Genomic DNA, 20,916 nt, shown 5'->3' with positions numbered 1-20,916 from the left:
GGAGGCGAAAGGACTCGCATGTGACTGTGGGCTGGCTCTTGACAACCAGTTATCAGAACTGGGATTCAAGAAGGAGCTGAGAGCAAGAAGGGGTTTGGGCGCCGAAGGCTTCCTTGTCGTGTCGGAGATTTGGGTCTGGGCTCGGGCTGCCAATGGTTTAAATTGAACTGGAGTCTTGTACAGCTGCGGGAGCACTGGAGGCGAATCCCTGGGCACACGGTAACTCTATGAGGGTGGGGAGAGAGGGCTTTTGCTTCTCTTTCTCTGACTGGAAGGAGCACCAGGCAATGCTAAAGACGAAAATTTGCCTGATGGCAAACTAAAAGCAATTAGGTAAATATTACATTTCTGTTTCAATATGTGACAATAAATTGTATCTGATCCAATATCAATAGAATTTCAAGTCCCTTTCAGATCTACTGACAATGAATACCATGGTTTTCATTACATGTGTTCTTGACTAATAAAAGTGGAAGCTACAAAACTAGCAAGGATGATGAAGTGGCCATGGTGTACATAATAATATAGGAGATAAGGAATATAAGTGCCCAACATGTAAGCATTTCCGGGGTCCAGAGTGAATACGCGCAAGAAGTCTCAGCAGTTTGAGATACCAGGTCTGCTATTCAGAGCCTAAGTTGTGGCAGAAGCCACAACGCAGCACATTTATGGAGATAACACAAGTCAAGAGGTTGTGCAACAGAATGGGAATAGATGACGGCAGAGGAGAAGGTAGTTTGGCAGGGTGGGGGGGGGGGGGGTGGGAATCAAAATGTGAATGTAGAGAATAGGGCAGAAAGTGAAAAGCTTGATGCCGTGTGTTTGTGAGGAAGGACGGCCCTCACCATAGGTAGTCGGTGGCATACTTAAACAGTTAATTGAAGGCCAATGGAAGCTGCTCAGCTTCTTCAGTTGACTCCCGTGGCCCCAGAGATCAGGTTCAGCATGTTCCACAGAGAGCTGCTGGCCCTATGTCTGGCCTTTTGTCGTTGACTAGTAGAGTTCCACAGGGTTCTGTTCTGGAACACCTGCTCTTTGTGATTTTTATGCAGGGGAAGAAACATAAATGTAGTCAGAAGGTTTGAAATGTGTCTGTTTCAATGCAAGGAGTATTAGGAATAAAGGAGATGAACTGAGAGCATGGATCGGTAGATGGAATTACAGTGTTGTGGCCGTTACAGAGACTTGGCTGGCTGAAGGACAGAATTGGCCGATGCAGGTACCTGGGTTTAGATGTTTTAAAATGAATGGGATGGGAGAGAGGGTGGGGTAAGTAGCATTGCTGGTCAGGGGTAGTATCTTGGCTATTGATGCTGGAGAGAAAAATCTATTGAGACAGTAGGCCCTTTCAAATTGCCATGTAAAATGGGGTTAGCCAGGCAATTTGCTCGGTTGATGACCCAGGTACATGGCTGTTTGAAAGGGTCCAACTGGGTTAACCTGGTTAAAACACAAATGGGTCCCAGATCTACCTCAGAGGCAGTCAGGGGACCCAGTAAAACTTACCTGGGTGTCCTGCTCCAGTGATTTGAAAGGGGAAGTAGCCGACCCAGTTACTCTGGTGACGTCAGCACTTGCGTTCATCACAGGTGAAGCTGAAGTGCCGCTACTGTGAACGGGGTGGGGTTGCCGCAATCGGGATGGGGGGCCGCGATGTGCTGCTGCCGTGAATGCTGTTCCAGTTCGCGATGACGGCTCAATGCAGGAATGCGGGAGCAATGGCCGTCTGCCTTAACCATAATCCCCCACATCACTGGAACCACTCTGATGTTGGCAGAGCAGTTCCAGCAGCTTGGGGGATTATGGGCAGATTATGATGGGATGAGGCAGGAACTAGGGAGAGTAAATTGGGAACCAATATTCACAAGAGAAAGCACAGAAGTAATGGGGATGTTTTGGGACCACTCGTGCTGGATTCAGGATAGGTTTTTCCCCTCTGAAATAGAGAAAAGATGGTAGAAAAAGGAAACAAGGTTGGAAAAACAGATAAGGCAGTTTGTTAGGAGGAAGAAGGAAGCATAGGCTTAGGAAGCAGGAAAGGCACATGAGAATTATATGGTAGACAGGAAGGAACGTAAAGGACTTAGGAGAGCTTGAATGGGCCATGGGAAGGAATTGGCAAGTCAGATTAAGAACCTCAAAGCGTTCTGCATATGTGCAGAACAGAAGGATGACGAGAATGAAGGTGGGGCCATTTATGGATAAAGGAGGCAACGTGTGCCTGGAGGCGAGGAGGTTGGAGAGTTCTCCTTGGCCACGGGAGGTGCCGGAGGATTGGAGAATGGCAAATGTGGTCCTCTTGTTTACAAAAGGTAATAGGGAGAATCCTGGGAACTATAGACTGGTGAGTTTTGCCTCAGTGGTGCGCAAACTATTGGAGAGGATTCTTAAGGATAGGATCTATGAGCATTTGGAGAAGTACAATCTACTCAAGGATAGTCACCATGACTTTGTAAAGGGAAGGTCACACCTCATGAGTCTAATTGAATTTTTTGAGGAGGTAACAAAAGAAATTGATGAAGGTAGGGTGGTAGATGTGGTCTAGATGGATTTTCGTAAGGCTTTTGATAAGGTCCCCATGAGATACTCATTCAGAAAGTCAAGAAGCATGTGATCCCTATAACCTTGGCTGTGTGGATTAAAATTGAGCTTCTGTATAGAAAACAGAGAGTAGTAGTGGACAGAAAGTATTCTGTCTGGAGGTCAATGACTAGTGGAGTTCCACAGGCTTCTGTTTTGGAACAGCTGCTCTTTGTGATTTTTATAAATGACCTGGATGGGCTAGTAAGTTTGCAGATGATATGAAAGTTGGAGGAATTGTGGATGGAGCTGAAGGTTGTCGAAGGTTACGAGAGGATATAGACAGGATGCAGTGTTGGGCAGAAAAGTTGCCAATGGAGTTCAATCCAGATAAGTGTGAGGTGATGTATTTTGGAAGGCCAAACCAGAAGGCTAAGTACCGGATTACTGGTCAGATACTTTGCAGTGTGGAGGATTAGGGTCCAAATCTGTACATCTCTTAAGGTTGCCACACAGGCTGATAGGATAGTTTAAAAGGCCTATGGGATGTTGGGCCTCTTTAATAGGGGGATGGGGTTCAAGAGTCGAGAGGCCATGTTGCAACTCTACAAATCTCTGGTGAGACCACACTTAATGTGTTCAGTTCTGGTCTCCTCATTACAGGAAGGATGTAGATGCTAATGTAGAGGAAACAGAGATTTACCAGGATGTTACCTGGATTGGAAAGCAAGTCTTATGAGGCAAGGTTAGCAGAACTGGGACTTTCCTCTTTGGAGCAGAGAAGGATGAAAGAAGACTTAAATAGAGGTCTACAAGGTTCTGAGAGGCATAGATAAGGTGGTCAGTAGTGCCTTTTTCCCAGGGCAGGAATGGCAAACACCAGGGGACCTTTCTACAAAGTGAAGGGAGAAAAGTTTAGGGGAGACATCAGGGGATAAGTGTTTTTTTTTAAATATACACACAGAGTTGTGGGTGCCTGGAATACCTTGTGAGGGAAGGTTGTTGAAACATTAGGGTCATTTAAGATAGGCACATGGATGAAAGAAAAATAGAGGGTTATGGGGTAGGGAGGGTTTAGAAGTATTTTTTTGGAGGAATAGATAGGTCAGCACAACATCGAAGGCCGAAGGGCCTGTATTGTGCAATAATGTTCTCTGTTCTAAGGTGCCTAAGAGTTCCTTGAGCCTGTCCCCTTCATAAACAGATGTGTTGTTTGGATGCAGTTGAGGAAGATGACATCCCCAGTGAATACAGCAACAGCCAATGCATTGCAGCAACTCTACCAGCTGGGTTAAGCACATCAAGACCATGAGAACCTTGCTGCCTTGGCAACCTTCCAATGTTTATTCCCAGTAGTTGGACTAATAATAATTCTGTGGTTATGATGGAATTCATTCTCTGGTTTTCTCTTTAGTGGGATGGTTATTATATCTTCTACCGTAAAGAATTCTCTGCCATTTCCTTACCCTCCAGAACTATTTCCACAGCCTCTGTCTCTGAGGGCCCGACGTTCACGCTGACCTCTCTTGCTTTTTGTGCATTTTCATGTCTGCCTGCCCTCAATGTTCATTTTCTCCTTGTTATTTTATTCCACTTTTACTGAATTTATCCCAATCCCAAGGTCTACCACTAATTTAAGCCACATTATACATTTTTCCCTTCATTTTAATACCTCCTTAAACTGCATGGTCAACCATGGTTTATTTGTTTCCCCCCCCCCCCACGCCAACTCCCCCAACCCCTCCCTCCCCACCCTTGAATCTTTCATTCTCTTTTGGATATATTTTTTGACAGGTCATGAATTATTTCCTTCAGTATCTGCCACTGCCTACTGACGGTCTTACCTCCTAACCTATTTGCCTAGACCTTTTTTAGTTCGCTTCATTTTCATTCCTTTACAATTCTCTCCCGTTGTCCTCCAAGACACACACCATGCTGACTTGGAAATATATCGCTGCTCCTTCACCATCACTGAGTCACAATTCTTAAACTTCCTCCTTAACAGTAGATCAGGACTGCTGTGGTTCAAGAAGGCAGCCCAGCACAACCTTCTCAAGAGCAATTAAATGCAGGCTCAACCTGCAAAGCCTTCATCCGTTGAATAAATAAAGGTAAAACATCACCCACTCTGGAAAAGAATACAAATTTAGAAATTAGTTGGTGGGGGGAGGAGTCGAAAGAATGGTGCAGATTGAATGGTCGTCACAACAACGAATTCACATTTTCATCTGGGGTAGTTTCCGAGAGCAACGTATAATGGGGCCAACTAAGAAACAAGTGGGATGTATCCGGTCATATGCTAGGTGGCAGGTTTAATAACTAATCTCATACTAAATGATCCTAGAGGAAGTTGTGATCAAAGCACAATGCAATTCAACTTGAGGATAGGGAACTTAGATCTAAAAGTATAAGGGGAATTTCAAAAGAATAAAGATAAAATGAACTAAAATGGACTAGGAAAATAGATTAGGAGGTAAGGCCAAAGAGAATGAAAGATTCAAAGAAGATGAGGAGTGGGGTTGACCAAGCCATGAAAAGAGGTATCAGGCTGAATGGAAAAACATATAAAATTAAACGCAGGATTGGGATAAATTCAGTAAAGATGGAATAAAATACCAAGGAGAAAATGGAACATTGAGGGCAGGCGGACATGAGAATATGAAACTTGTTAAGTGTACAAAAAGCAAAAGAGAGGTCAGCGTTAACATCGGGCCCTCAGAGACTGAGGCTGTGGAAATAATTCTGGAGGACAAGGAAATGGCAGAAAATTTGCAACAGTCATTAAGATCCCACTAAAGAGAAAAATCCAGAGGACGAAGTAAATACCATCATCACCAGAGAATTATTATTCGTCCAACTACGGGGATAACAATTGGTAGGTCTCCTGAACTGAATGGTTTGCATCCTAGGATCTGAAAAGAAAAAGGTCACAGCGCTCAGGGCTGCATTGGTTGCAATTTTACAAACCCGGAGAGGAACTGAAGGAATTGACATAGTGATACCCTTATTCAAAAAACAAATGAGTGAGGCAACAAGTGGGTAAAGAAAAGGCTGATTTGCCCAACCACTAAATGCTGAGAAAATATTGTAAACAATTATTGTTTTTAAAAAAAATTTAGACGTACAGCACAGTAACAGTCCCTTTCGGTTCACGAGCCCTTCCCGCCCAATCACACCCAATTGATCTACACCCCCAGTAAATGGTGGGAGGAAACTGGAGCGCCTGGGGAAAACCCACGCAGACATGAGAATGCACAAACTCATAACAGAGACCGTGGGAGTCGAACTCCGGTCTTGGTTGCCGGTGCTGAAACAGCGTTGCGCTAACTGCTGTGCTAATCGTGACACCCTATGAAGGAGGTAAGAGTAGAATATTTGGAAAGTCCTAATCTGATCCAGCAGAACACTGCAGCACAAAGGAACTTGGAGGGTGTTGTACATACATCACAAGTTTTGGAAAGTAGCGTGGTGGATTTGGTCTCAGCTGAATAATGTACAGAAACATTTCTTGCCTTCTGATTAAGATAAATAAAATAAACAACTTGTGCAAAATTCTGTTTGTCCAATGACGAGATAAGCACGATCACCAGCCATCTCCTATTTCTAACTACGTTTCAACGTAGGACAGAGCACTTTCGGTGCAGCAGCTGAAACAAGTTTTATGACTTGAACTAATTTCCTAACATCCTAGACAAATTATTCTAATTTAACACTTGACAATTATCTTAAAATATAAAGACAACTCTGTCAGAACCTGAATAGAAAGACACTTTTGAATTTGCATGTTTGTAGACATCTCATAATTTCTATACTATTTTCTAATATATTTTGACTGGTGTTGTTTGATAAAGTTTAATACTTTTTTAAAAACTTTTGTTAGTAAATTCAGAAATATAGAAAAAAGAAAATGAAGAGAGACCTCTCATGACCTGAGGGACCTGCCATTGAAAATATGATGAAAACAGTTTATATTACAATTTGCTTTGTCACGTAGATCATTTATATTGAGCACTAATGTCTTGAACCATTCTCATCACCCTGAAAATTCCTACTGAAACAGTAGCAACTTGGTCAATTTAGGCAGAATGCTTTGTAAATACCAAGACTATAATGTGTGAACATTGCAGTAAATCGTGTTAGAACAACTGCAAACAAAATGGATACAGAGAAATCCAAGCAATAGCTATTAACTCTTTGACAAACATTCATATAATCTACATGATAATTACTTTGGATATTGGGATGGAGAACGTTATTGGTTATGATCCCATGGTTGGACGCAGAGTTGGGTGCTCTTCTCAGAGCTCGCAATGCTGCCTTTAGGACATGAGACAAAATAGCACTAAAATCAGCCGGGGCTGAACTCTCCCATACAATCCAGAAAGCAACATGTGAGTACACACAGAAGATCCACAGACAGCTGTGGGATACCGGCGGCATGAGGCACATGTGACAAGGGATCAAGACCATAACAGACTACAAGACAACCTTGCAAGTCAAAGACAACAACACATCCCTTCAGGACAGACAGAACACATTTTGTGTGCATGGCTTGACAAGAAGAACAGGCTGATGCTAAAGAAAGATCCATTTCCCCCTTGCATAGCCGTGGCCAAAGTGAAGAGTACCCTATCCAAGGTGACTGGAACCAGACAACATATCCTGTTGGGTACTGAAGGACTGTGCAGACCAACTGATAGAGGTCCTTGAGGACATCTTCAGTTCATCACTTCAGCAATCAATTGTTCCTGCAGATTTCAAGACAGCCATCATCATCCGAGTACCAAAGAGGGCCTCACTGACTACTGCCCAATGGCCACGACCTCCGCCATTGTGAAATGCTTTGAGCATCTGGTGATGAAACGCTTCAAAGCACACCTCCCGGGCCTCTGGACCCATTTCAATTCACCAACAGGCAGAATCATTCCGCTGATGATGTTACAGCCTTATCCTCCACTCCACCCTGACCCAACTGGAGAACGATACCTCATACGTCATGCAGCTCGGCGTTTAATACGATGGTGGAGAAGCGATCCTCACTGGGCTCAACACCCCTCTCTGAACTGGATTCTGGGCTTCCAGACAGAAAGACCACAGTCTGTCCGGATTGGTACCAGAGCATTGTCACACTGAGCAGTGGCACCCCATAGGGCTGTGTGTTCAGCCTGCTCTCGTTCACGCTACTGACTCACGACTGCATCACCAGATCCAGCTACAGCAGTGTCATTAAGTTTGCAGGTGACACAAGGGTAGTTGGCCTCATCAGCAACAGTGGTGAATCGTACTGCAGATCTTGTGAAATAGTGTGAGAGTAATAACTTGAGTTTCAACGTGGAGAAGATGAAGGAGACAATTGTGGGCATCAGGAGGACAATGAATGAGATCTTAATACATTAGTAGTGGAGAGCGCCAAGTTTCACGTAAGAAGTGACCTATCCCGGACACAAAATGTCTCCTCTGATCAGGAGGATGCAACAATGATTGCACATCCCAAGAAAACTGAGCCAGGCGAGGCTACTGGCCACCCTTCTGTCAACTTTCTAGTTCAGGAGCTCTATTGAGAGCATCCCAGCCGGCTGCATCACAGTGTGGTTCGGTTGCTGCAGAGAAATGAATTGGAGGTCAATCCGCAGGACCAAAAAAGTGGCAGAGAGGATCCCTGGGGTCTCCCTCCTATCTTTCCCACCCCCATTGATAGAATTGCCAGGATCCTTGTCTAAAGAGGGCTCACAAAAGCAATGAGGACCCCCTACCACTTTGCACACAGGATCTTTCAGCTAGTCCCAACAGGAAAGAAGTACCGAAGTATCAGAGCCAGAACCGCCAACCTGAGAAACAACTTCTTCCCATAGACAGTGAAGCTGCTGAATTATTGATGAACCCTCCGTGACTCAACTGGCATACAACTCTGATTTTACGAAATGGTGGGGACCGGGCCTATGTCAGATGAATGTTTTTTTTTGGAAACTGGTCTTTTTTTTTTAAAAAAACAGCCCAGTAGCAACAGCAAATTACTTGTATCAATGTTTAAACAACAACAAACAACAAGGGAAGGCTTTTTTAGCATTAAAGTCATATTTAATTCTCACTGCTGCCGATCGCTGAGACCTCCTAACCGCCGCCACTGATTCCTGACGCATCCCCACTAATGCCACTGATCCATGGGGAGGCTTCCTGGGCCAGTGGAACACTCTCTGGTGAGTCAGCGGGCTCCCGTCTCCCCGGTCACCGGAGCTCCCGAAGCCAGAGTCTGAATCCTCTCTACGGCCTACTGCGCGCACGCACCAGGGTGTGTGTGCAGTAGTAGGCCAAGGGGAGGGTTCAGAATCAGCGTCAGGAGCTCCTGTGTGCCGAGGAGGGAGGGGAAGGAATGCCACTGAGCCGCAGAGGCCACTCTCCTTGATGACATCAGGACAAGGGATTCTTCCGACCTCTGGCAGCTGGGAGACTGACACTCAATCTGAGAGGGAGAGTTGGAGAGAAAAGTCAATAGGGGAAGGTAAAGAAGAAATGGAATTTTTGAGTGAATTTTTTTTAAACCTGCAAGGTCACTTTGTTTCTGAAAAAAATTTAGATAAATGAGGATTTCTGATTTGTTTCAGATATCTTCATTTATCCAATTTTAAAAATTTTTTTTCAGTTAAGTGAGGATTCCTGAGAGTCTGCTTTTGGATAATCAGAGTTGTTCTGTATTTAACAATCATAATTATTTAATATTTGTATACGTACTGTGCATATGTATCATTTGTCTGTATGCATGTTTGCAGGGTGTTTCATCAGATTGAACCTGTACAATTAGAAGATAAATAAAGTTGAAAGTGATATTTTACTTTTTGCATGTTACATCTGGGAAAGTGGATCTGGCTCTCTCCAGATTCATGATCTAACCGGGAATCCAGTTTTTCAGGCTCAGCCAAGATAATTGCTGAGAATTCCATTCAAAATGGAAGGGATGTTCTTCCGATTTTGTGACATTTTATTGTAAAGCTAATATTTTCTCTGGAATTTTCTTGTTTCATTAAGGACATGGGCTTGGATGCATTACATTATGTGGTCTAGACGCTTGGCAGTTTCAACAGTAGATTTGTTTGCAAGGTATGTCTCTTTTGGCCGACAGATGACATGTGTGGGCAGGGGTTTGTACAGGAACTTTGAAGAGGCTCACACAGTGGTGAGGAATTTATGATCAGATGTTTGGAGTTCCCTTATTCAAAGTTGAGTAGAGGGTATTATTGGATGTCAGTAACTGAGCTAATCGTGCAGTCACATTAAAATAATATAATGTTAACATTAAATTCAGGTTAATATGTCTTTAGCCAAGCAATAGGATGCTTTATTTTTACACCTGGTCCAAAACGGTTTTGCGAATGCATTCTCTGCTCCACAATTGACAATCATGGAACACAGCTAATTAAAAAAAATTAATCCAGACGTAAATATATACATTCCCAATTAAAAGATCAATACTTAGGAGTTGAGGAAAGGTGAAGTGATAAAACAGGAACATTGCTGCTGTATTTTATAGACTTATTTATAATGATTGGGGTTAAAGATGTGTTTCCTTACAATTTTCATACTGGAGAATAAAAAGAATGATGTATATGGAACATGGCAAATTGACTTGAAAATCCAGAAGAATTGTTTTGGGTGACTCTTTAAATCATGAGCTCAAGATAAACATGTTGGCAGAAACACTGAATCATGGATGAACTTGCAACATTGGTACCACATATTGAAAATAATGTGTTCTGTGTAAGAAATGTTCATGTTATTTCTGCACAAATAATGGAACCATCCAATAACCCGATTTACCCATTTGTACATTGCAAGAGTTCTTCAGTTTTTGGCTCAAGCACAGAGTGTGTGTTTTGCAATTCAGACACCGATGGTGATTGCGATGAAAAGAATTATTGCCATAAGTGACATTTGTTCGCAAAAATGTAACTGAAGAAAGATAGTGTCATTTAAGAATGATTATCCCAAAGCTTGGAAGCACACCTGGAATTCTGCAGTTCTTTTGTTGAAAACCCAGACGACAGCTCCTGAAATGGCTTGATTTAGCTTCTCCAAATTTGCTTGGAAATAATAAACATCGTCCTATTGAGAAGTGAAGGCATGGGTTCAGTCACTGCCATCCATCTTCAATTAATTGACGAGCATCAAATTGGACCAGATGCTTTCGTAATTGTTTAGTTGACCGCATATCACCCTTGCCATTAAGAGGGAGGAACAGAAATAGCATGTGCAGCGTGCAGAAAGTCAAATGGGTGAGGATTGAGAGTGTTTCACCATCCCCATGCTAATGCTATCCAATCAAAATTACCAGTGCTCATCTGACAGAGGAGAAACTTCATTGAGAGTAATCCAACCCCAATTTTCTTCTATCAATCTGCCATCAGTAGGCTTTGGCCGTCTTGATCTTTCCTCCTTTACTACATTCTTTGACTCCTTTTTTCTATCCCAATATTTATTTTTGTTCAATTAAAAGTTTTTAAATCCATGGGGTTTTTTTTAAACTACATTCAACATCCTGAAGTGAAAGATGTTTTTTATTATTGCTGATTTATTGGCAAATATATTGTGTAGATTCAGAGTTCTAAGAATTACTTCAGAAAATTATTTCGATCTTAAAGTGGCATTTCTATGTCGTTTATCTCAATTTTAATCCAGCAGACATGCTAAGTATTGATTTTACTATGCATACTTCAAGAGTAAAAATAAACGACGGCACTGCTGGAGTTGCTGTAATAGCAGCGCCATGCTGGTGTGGACCCAGGGAGAGCCGGGAGCAGAGACACAGCACTGCTCCAAAGGATCCAACTGCCCGGTCCTATCGGCAGCAGATCTTTGCCGGCTTTAAATGGTGACGATGGCATTTTCATTTGAAATACTGCAACCCCTGGTCTGTACCCAAGATGGTGGCACCTGGGCTGGCAGTAACCTTGAGATGTTGCAGTCTCCAGGGCAGCAGCGGACCGGCACCCAGAAATGGGGAGAGCACCGTCCGTTGAGCAGGAGAACCATAGCAGACAACCCCGCGGGCTGGTGACTATGACAGCAGATGAGAGAGAGGCTGTGTGGCTGGAGGACCCTCACAGGCTGTGGGCTACTGACAAATTACGGTCAAAGGACCGACACAGGCTTTGAGCCACCGGAGACGAGTTCAAGGGAACTAGATATTGGGACCAGGATTCAAGAGAGTGCGGAGGGCAAGATGGACTCCCGAAGATCCGCGGGTATTGAATGCTTCCTGATCATAACAGAGGTTTGGGTCGGAAGCTCAGGTTGCGAGTCCGTGTGGCTGCAGGAGCACTGAAAGTAAATCCACTGTCACTCAGTGACTCTCTTTTGCTTCTCTTGCTATCAGGGGTGCCAGGCATTACTAATGGCGGCTCTTTCTCTGCAGTACGGCAGGAAATTTTGTGTAATATTACGTGTCAATAAAATTCTTAAATCTTGAAAATAAACATGCAATATACTCTAAAGAAGTTTGTATTTCCTGACCTTAGCCAAGGTGCAATTGTCTATTATAAAGGAAGAGATGGTGGCCTTGAAATGGATTGTTGGACGAAAGTAAAATTCCGAGCTTTGATGACTCTTTGCAGTGGAAAAAAGGGTCACAGCACTCTCAGGATTTGCATCACCTACTTTAAATTGATTTAAGTTTCTTAACTCCACATTGAGAAAACTAATGTTTTTCATTTTAGTGATAAGAGTATTGTCAAAACTCAATGTGCATTTCTGATTAAAAAGTTTAAGGAAACTGCTATCAACTAATGTTTTTCATTGTGGTAATAAGAATATGGTCAAAACTCAATGTGCATTTCTGATTAAAAAGTTTAAGGAAACTCCTATCAACGAGCTATACTGGTTGTCAATTAAGACATCAAAGCTCACTTAGAAGTCCAGGGAAAATTCAAGGCCCAGTTTCTTGTGACTGTGATACTTGCCATGATGGAGGCGATGATCCTCCTTTTGATCTCTTATTTCATGGCATCAGGAAGGATGTAGATACAAATGTCATGATTTTCCATCTATATATTATTTGACATCATTTTGTTATAAATGACATTCAAGAGATGAGCATTGTTCAAGTGTACTCTTGTTTAGGACAAATAACATACTGAAGAGCACACATTCAAGCCACTCTGTTGTGGCACCTTCAGGTATTGTTGAATACCCTGTGATGCCTCACCTAGAATATGCGAATAGTTCAACATCAGGGAGCAGCAACAATCCTCATGGATCCACGCCACCCAGGACAAGCTCTGTTCTCACTGCTGCCATTAGGAAAAAGGTATTAGTGTCACAGGACCTGTACCACAGGTTCAGGAACAGTTGCTGCCCCTCAACCATCAGACTAAACACATTTAAGGACTCTTACTTGGCACATTATTTATCATTGAATATTTCTTTTTTCTATATTTGCACTCAGTTTGTTTACATTTCTCTTTTTGTACACATATTTCTTCTCAGGTACAGTTTCCAGTTACCAATAAGTAACAGGAAAAAGAATCTCAGGGTTGTATGTGATGTCATGCATGCACTCTGACCATAAATAGGAACTTTGAACCATTACATTAGCAATTGAAATAGACCAGAATGGATGCTGTGAACATTAATTTTAATTCAGAGATTCAGCATGATAACAGGCCCTTCCACGAGCCCACACCGTCCAAATGCACCCTTGTGACCAATCACCTACTAATCCTGTATGTCAGTGGAATGTGGGAAGAGACCAGAGCATCCAGAGGAAACCCTCATGGTCGTGGGGAGAAGGTACAAATTTCTTCCAGACAGGACTGGTTTTGAGCCTGGGTCTCTGGTACTTATAATAGTGTGCTCTATCTACTGCAGTAATTGTGATGTTGACAGGTGCATTGAAACTGTAACAGTTTTACAGAGGTAGTTAATGCTACCAATGAGAAATTATAATGGCTAAGATTATTACAAATAAAAAAGCCAATAAGTTTGTCTCCAGAAGTGTAAGCATTTAATTTTGTAATACATCACGGTTGCATAAGTGTAAATTTTCATCCTCCGTGCCCCTTACACAAATCAGGATCACGAGTTGATGGATGATGCTTCCATAAGTAAAACATTAACTGGCCTAATTATAGTTAGCAGAAATCGAATTTCTTAAGAATAATGGTTGAACAAAATGAATTTTTAAGTTATATCGGTACCTTAAGTGAATTTTTAAAATTCTCAACATGTTTTCCCCTCAAAACAGGATCCAAACAGAAGAGGAAACCAGTCTATCAACTTCAATCACTATGCCAACAAGAAGAGTGTAGCAGAAAGCATGCTGGATGTCGCATTACTAATGGCAAATGCATCTCAGCTCAAAGCAGTGGTTGATCAAGGATCCAGCTTCAGCTACTATGTGCCTCTCATCATTCTCATTGCAATATCGCTCGTTTTTCAAGTAATTGTGGGCATCTTATTAATATTCATTGGTGAGTTAAATGCCATACAACATTAAGATAATTACATCTTAAACCTACATATGTTATTAGACATGCAGATCTGATGTGGAAACCTTCAATATAATGAGATAATCATGGAAGAGAATTTCTCGGCAAACTTTGTTACAAGTGTTTTTAAATTCTTCAAAAAAGTATGAACTGAAATAATGTTAAACATCTGTTCAAACTTTATCAATTAGAATTCTTGAGAGGAAAAACTGATTTTTTTAAAAAAAACAGTAGAATTCCAAAGCCATATAAAACCAATAAAATTACATGTTCAAATAGTTCCTCCTTTCTGATGACCCCCCCCCCCCAAAAAACCCTGTTCTGCAGAACTGATATCTTTACCCTGAACAGTGGGCAAAGCTTCAGTTTCCTGGATCATTCCTAATTCTGGGACTGAAAGTGCAGGCTTCAAATGCCTACTCCAGATAGTTCCTATCTGGGAACCAAAGTTCCAGCTTGGAGCTCTGCACTGGCATGTAGAATGTGACCCCGCACCTCATAATTTTGTCTGGCGACCCTCATTGTATGAATAATGGGAGGTCATAGGAGATGTTCGTTTTCTGCTGTACGAGATTAATCATCCTGTCACATTGCAGACTGCCAGCCAATGAATTCTTCAGCATTCTGCTGCAAGAGCATAAAAATATATAAAAAACAATCAGAGGCCATTTTTTGTAACCACTAACCAAATATTTAACCTGTTAATCAAACTGGCTTGTCCATTCTAAATGGAAGCTGAGGCCACACTTGCTTATTCGAGCCTCAGCATGGAATTAAGACCAGGATCTGAAATATAAACAGAAATTTCCAGCAGGTCTGCTCCCATCAGTCTTGAAATACCAACTCTTCACTCTCAACACACGCTGTTTGACCTGCTAAATATGTGCAGCAATTTCTGTTTTCTTTCAGACTTAGACCATCTGCATTTTTTTGCCTTTCAATTTGTAAGGCTGATTTCTTTTGGCCTTCACAGTTCATCACCATATTCACATCACCTTAAGAAGGTCCCTTCATTCTGATGAAGTGGGAACAGAATGATTGCTGGCGACAGATTACAGAAGGAAAAGAAAGTGGAAGATAATTTTTTTAATGATATAATTTTATTGAGTACTTTTATTAAAAAAGGTTTCCCCAAACCCTCGAGTCAGTGTTAAAGTTCTGTAAATCTCGAGTTACAAAACATAAACTGATCCACAAAATAGAACCCAACATGGCAGGGGAAAAATAAAAATCAATATAATAACCTTATATGACTATTTAGACCTTGAATAACAGAAAAAACCTGACATTCATTACCACATCCACCACTATTTCTCTCTCCCCCCCCCCCCCCCCCACCTTCTCCAGAAACCTATGAAAGATGTAATTTAACTGCTTGCAAAAAATCAAATTCAGTAAATTTGGTCTCGACAAAAAAAGCTTCGTTTCAAATAATGTGAATGAGAAACTTTGCCAAAATGGAAAAATTTAAGATATAAAAACATGAATATCGCCAGCATGTTCAACACTCAAATACAGCTTTATTATCAGATAGAATGTACAACTAAATAGATGCATACTTCAGAGTGGATTATTTTACCATAATGTCGAGATTGTTTTAAAATGGGACAGGACAAGCATTCTGCCTGATTCTGCTGTATAAATAAGGTTCTAGTGTTGTGCAAGGCCACAGAAGTTACTTGCTCACAAAGTAAACAACAACTTCATGGATTTGGACTGGGAATCAAATAAAGCATTGCTATGTTCTGGATCTTGGCTATGGTTTGGCGGCCACTGAGTGGGTGTTACTTCAAAACTTGCTTGCAGTGGAAGTTGAAAACTGGTCTCAAATTCATATTTTACAGTAGGTTGACGAGAAGTCAGAATTTTAACGTTCTTTATGTTCAGGGGTGTCCTGAACAACTGAGATACAAAGTCCATTTAACCCGAGGAAATTGATCTCGTTGGTATTTCACCCTAAAAGTAAAGTACCGTGATGAAAGGGAAGACATTGCTCAAACCTTCCCAGCAACATTGCCGACACCATTCTTTGAAGGAAATGTTTCACTAAGACCGAGCAATCTCCATGGCTGGAACTTAAAGCGGCAGCGATCGGGACCAGACTGGGGTTCGAATCCCGCGCAGCCTGTAAGGAGTTTGTTCGTTCTCTCTGTGTCTGTGTGGGTTTTTTTCCCCCAGGGCTCCAGTTTCCTCCCATTGTTCAAAACAAACCAGGGGTGTAGGTTAATGGAGTGTGAATTGGGCCGCACGGACTCGTAGGGCTGAAATAGCCTGTTTCTGTGCTCTACATCTAAATTTCTTTCAAAAATTAAATTTACCCTTTTATGACACCAGCCACTGGCATGTTCGTAGGGATCCCTGGCATTCAGCAGCTTGGATATAATCGAGCTGGCCATGTAGCCACTCCAGTGATTTCTCAGAATATGCTAGGAATTTTAAAAGTATAATTTTGTAAATAGAGCGGCACGGTTAGGGTTGTGGTTAGCGCAATGCTGTTACAGAGTCAGCCACCACGACCAGAGTTCAAATCCCGCGCTGTCCGTAAGGAGGTTGTACATTTCACCTGTGTTTGTGTACTTTATACTCGATAAGGTTGATAAGGTTACAAAAATTTTGGAACGTGCATGCAAAATTAAGGTGAAACTTTTTTTTTTAAAAAAAGTAAAATTTTCCTAGGTTTTGAAATCATTAAGAGAGGGAATTGAAATAAACATACATTGAATGATGGTCTGATGGTCTGGTACTTCACTAAAAGCCTATTTTGACCTTAAGCCACAGAGGGTGGGATATTCCAGGGACTTTGCAATAATGTATGTTTGTGCATACCCAAAGCCTGAAAACTGCACAGCCTGTTGAGGAAGGCTCCATCACCAAGAAGCCACAAGGGCACAGAAACCCTCATGTTAATGCGAGTTTCAGAAAGACATGATGGTGAGCACCAGTTGATTTATCATTACCAGCCCCTATGATCGAGGGGAAAAAAAATTCTCAAAACAGCATCAACGTCATACTGTTAATGCGCTAAGATGATTGTTTTGAAATGCCGCAAAAAAAGATGTTTCTTGCTTGAAGTAGCTTCAACATGTATTGGTGTAATCTTGTGCACGTTCACTAACGTCATCTGCTAACTTTAGAATGAGGTTTTCGTCTTTACTCGCATTGTTTTTCCATTGTCAGATGTGTCAACACAAGTGCAGTATATAAAATGATGAAAGACGAGTCACTGCTCACTTATAAAAGAACCAGCTTGTCAGAAGGCTCAAGTGTTTTAAAAAGTCACTCACACTAAAGCTCTATTCATGCTAAACTGCTCCATTCCACCATTTCCTCTGCATACTCCTCCCTCAAACGCTTTGTTGTAACCAAAAATGACTTTTAAGGATCCAACACATCTTTTCCTGGATAACAGTCAGGCATTATATACATGTGGGCTCCACATCTATGCACACAGACCATGTTACAAAAGACAGACAATGACTTGACATCCGATATCTTATCCGTCCAGGTTTTACAAGGAGATTTGTTCACAAATACTGCTCTTAGAGAAGAAATGATATGCTGCTTTCACACACAGTCTTCTTCACTATTATCTACGGCAGCAAAAATTTAATGTTCATACATTGCTCTTAGAGGGAAGGTTAAGGACATACTCATTTTCACCCTCTCTCTGTCAGACTACAGACCACAGCCACTGATATATAGATAAAAATGTTTGCTCTTCACTACTGCATAGATCCGCAATAGAATCAGAAACCTGCTCTCTATCACAATGTTCCCTTGGAATAGCCTCATCTTCGGCATGAAAGAGTAATCACATCTAAAGTGGGGGAAGAGGTTCGCCTGTCTCTGCAAGAAAATGTGGGCATGGACTCCTCCATGGCTCCAGGCATTTTATCCAACTTACCCAAGACCCTTCTGTGAAATGCTTCCCTATTGTGGGACTCAACTAACTCCTTGGAGTGAGCCCGTTTGACTTGATGGGGTCAAGGTTGTCCTTCCCCTCACGACTGTCTGCATCCATCGACCGTTGGGTGCCTCCCCTGTTTTAACATGACCCCCCCCTCACCTAATTTCCCCTTGCAGAATTGGCGAGGGAGATAAATTGACAGAGAGGGAGAGTGGGAAAGAGGGGGAAATGCAGTGAAGCACGTCAGCAGACCGGCACATGGAGAGCAGTGGGGAAGGGAGAGTAGAGGAAAAGGAGGGGAAGAGAAACAGCAGCAGAGACCAGGCGAGTAGGGTACAGAGAAAGGGAGCGGGAAAAAACAAGCAGTACCATGGGGCAAGGCAAAGGTGAGAGGGAGAGGGATTGAGGTGGGAGTATAGACAACACTTTCCAAGTTCTAGTATTTCCCAATTTCAAAACATCTTCACAGAAACTTAAGCAGCGATATTCCGAATTACTATCTTATTAATTCAATAAATCAAATTTCATAGTTGCAGATGTAAGGAGCTTTAATTCTTTGATAAAACGAATAAACATTTTGCATAACTTTGAGATTTTCATAACAATGAGTCAAATAATGATATCAATATTCAACTTTAAATAGATATAAAAGAAATAAACAAAATGAGATGAAATTAAGATGAATTCAAAGAAATGCATCTCGAGTGCCTACATCTTTGTCACGATTCTTCGAAAAATGAGTTAGACATATGATGCTATGGGAATACTACAAACAACAATTCTCCTTAAAGGGATAGTCATAAAATTAACTCCAAAAACACAAGGTTTTAACCTTGACAGGGAGGCAGAGCAGATTTATGCATGTGAGAGTGCATGTAGTGCGAGGAAAAGTGTTAGAAGAGTGCACGGGGAGATGAAGACAAACTGTAGCTTTAGGTGGTGAGGATCCTACTTGATCAATCTTCTAAGATCGTGAAATAAAATCAGAAATAGTCAGCATGTTGGCCAGTATCTGAGGAGAGAGAAGAAACCCCAGAGTGACCATGATGGCTGTTGAGATCTGATGTGAATTAGAATTTCTGACCACTAACAACAAGAAATATTTTCATGACAAATTCTGTGGTGAAGTAACAGATCTCCATTTTTGGCATTTAAATTTGATCCTGGAAAAGGATGAAAGGCAACCAGCGGGAAACTCAAATTGGAGGAACACACCAAATCAGGCAATGTCTGAGGAAGGCAATAGAAGGTAAATGTTTTGGATCAAATCCCTTCCTCAGACGCCTGAAATAAAAGGGCTGGGATGTGGGAGTAGCAGAGAGCAGCCAAGATCACAGAGGGGGAGCAGTGAGAGAGGCTCTCACAGAACCCCCATTGAAGAGAGGAGTTCAGGGTCAGCATCTTCAAAGAGACTGCAGTAAAACTCTTAACAGGACATTTTTTTCCTAAACCAGTAAGGCACGCATTACAAATGCTTTACATTCATGTTGTATGGCCAGTCAATTGCACAAAATCATCCTAAAATTAGAAACACTGAATGAAAATGCATCTGGAATCAGAAAACTGTTGTGGCACAGGAGAAAATCATTTAGACCATCAAATCCATGCTGTCATCCAGTCAGTGCCATTTGCCCTTTATAACCCAGGAGCTTTGCAAGTTGACTTCACTTGCAGCCATCCAATTTCCTTTGGAAATCATTGATTGTGTCCGTATTCTCCCTGTGGCTCGGAGTCAAAACTTTAAACTTGTGTTCTCCAGCCAGACAGCATTAACCTGAACTTCTCCAGTTTCTGCTAACCCTCCCCTTCCCAGTTCTCACTCCCTCCCTTTCCCCCTCGATTCAACAAACCATCCTTCCTCCCCTTTATCGCTGCTGTCCCCTCCCTCCCTTCTTTACTCATCCCCTCCAGCCTTTGTGACTATACCTCCCTCCCCCTCCACTCTTTTGCTCGAACACCTCCTAACATTTTTACATACCTTTTCTATGTAAAGAACACGACTTGATCTGCTGAGTTTCTCCATCTTTGTGTTTTTACTTTAAGCTCATGTCCCCTGGTCCTTGCAGCATCAGCTAAGGTGAACAACCTTTCTTTATCTGCATGAGTTAAAATAGTCTGTTTGAATACATCTCTGTCATATTTCCCCTCAAGCTCCTCTGCTCTGAGGAGGACAAGCCCAAGCTGTCTAATCCAACCTTGCAAGCAAGATGCTGGAAATATGCTGGTCAACCTGCTCTGGATCATTCTTTTGTATCCTTCCTGAAGTGTATGTAGTGACCAGAACTGCCCCAACCGGAGATTTTTATTTTCTGCTAAAATTTATGCAGATGAATTTCCAAGTCCCTCAATTTATGCTCAATCTATCGAACTGTGAATTGAGAGCACCCTGGCTCTTCTCATCCCCACTGCCAAGATACATCTCCTGACACATACAGGTGCTCCTTGACTTATGATTTTTTGAAGTTACGATGTACGCTGGTGTTATATTTTCTTCCCCAGTGTGGAAGAAAAGGTATTCAACATTTAATTATAAAATAGGCTTTGTCTTAAATAAATCTGCCCAGATGTAGGCTATGGTAAGTGGTCTGAGCACATTTAAGGTTGGCTAGGCTAGGGTATGATGTTCAGTATGAACGATACTGTATTCTTTATTGACTGGTGATTTTTCAACTTACAATGGGTTTAATCAGGTCATAAGCCCATTGTAAGTTGATGCACACCTGTATTAAATTCTGATGCTTTTTTGGAAATTCGGAGGGGCAATATCCACTGCATTTCCTTTATCAAGTTACACAAAATGCATGTTCTGACGTTCACGCCAATTCCAGATCTCCTTAATTAAACACAATCCTCTCCAAGCAACAGTTAGTTTTCTGTATATATGTATAAATAATTTTTTTTAAAAATGTCATCCACTACCAGTGTTAAACTGGCCACTCATTGTCACTTGGAAGGTCTGCACACGATTTCTTCACAAGGATGTCACATTTAGCACTTCCTAATTTCTGGCGG

At 41.8% G+C, this 20,916-nt stretch overlaps 1 protein-coding gene across 1 annotated transcript in view; it reads left to right on the top strand.

The window, feature by feature from the left end:
• ninj1 (ninjurin 1) overlaps nucleotides 1–20,916 on the top strand; it is a 37,577-nt gene that overhangs the window by 2,604 nt on the left and 14,057 nt on the right. Inside the window, exon 2 of the mRNA XM_069939754.1 lies at nucleotides 13,754–13,979. Coding sequence (XP_069795855.1) covers nucleotides 13,754–13,979 — 226 coding nt within the window. The remainder of the gene's footprint in view (nucleotides 1–13,753; nucleotides 13,980–20,916) is intronic.

Source organism: Narcine bancroftii, chromosome 5 (assembly GCF_036971445.1).
Source record: "Narcine bancroftii isolate sNarBan1 chromosome 5, sNarBan1.hap1, whole genome shotgun sequence".
Lineage (NCBI taxonomy): Eukaryota > Metazoa > Chordata > Chondrichthyes > Torpediniformes > Narcinidae > Narcine > Narcine bancroftii.
This window is presented reverse-complemented; position numbering and strand designations above follow the sequence as displayed.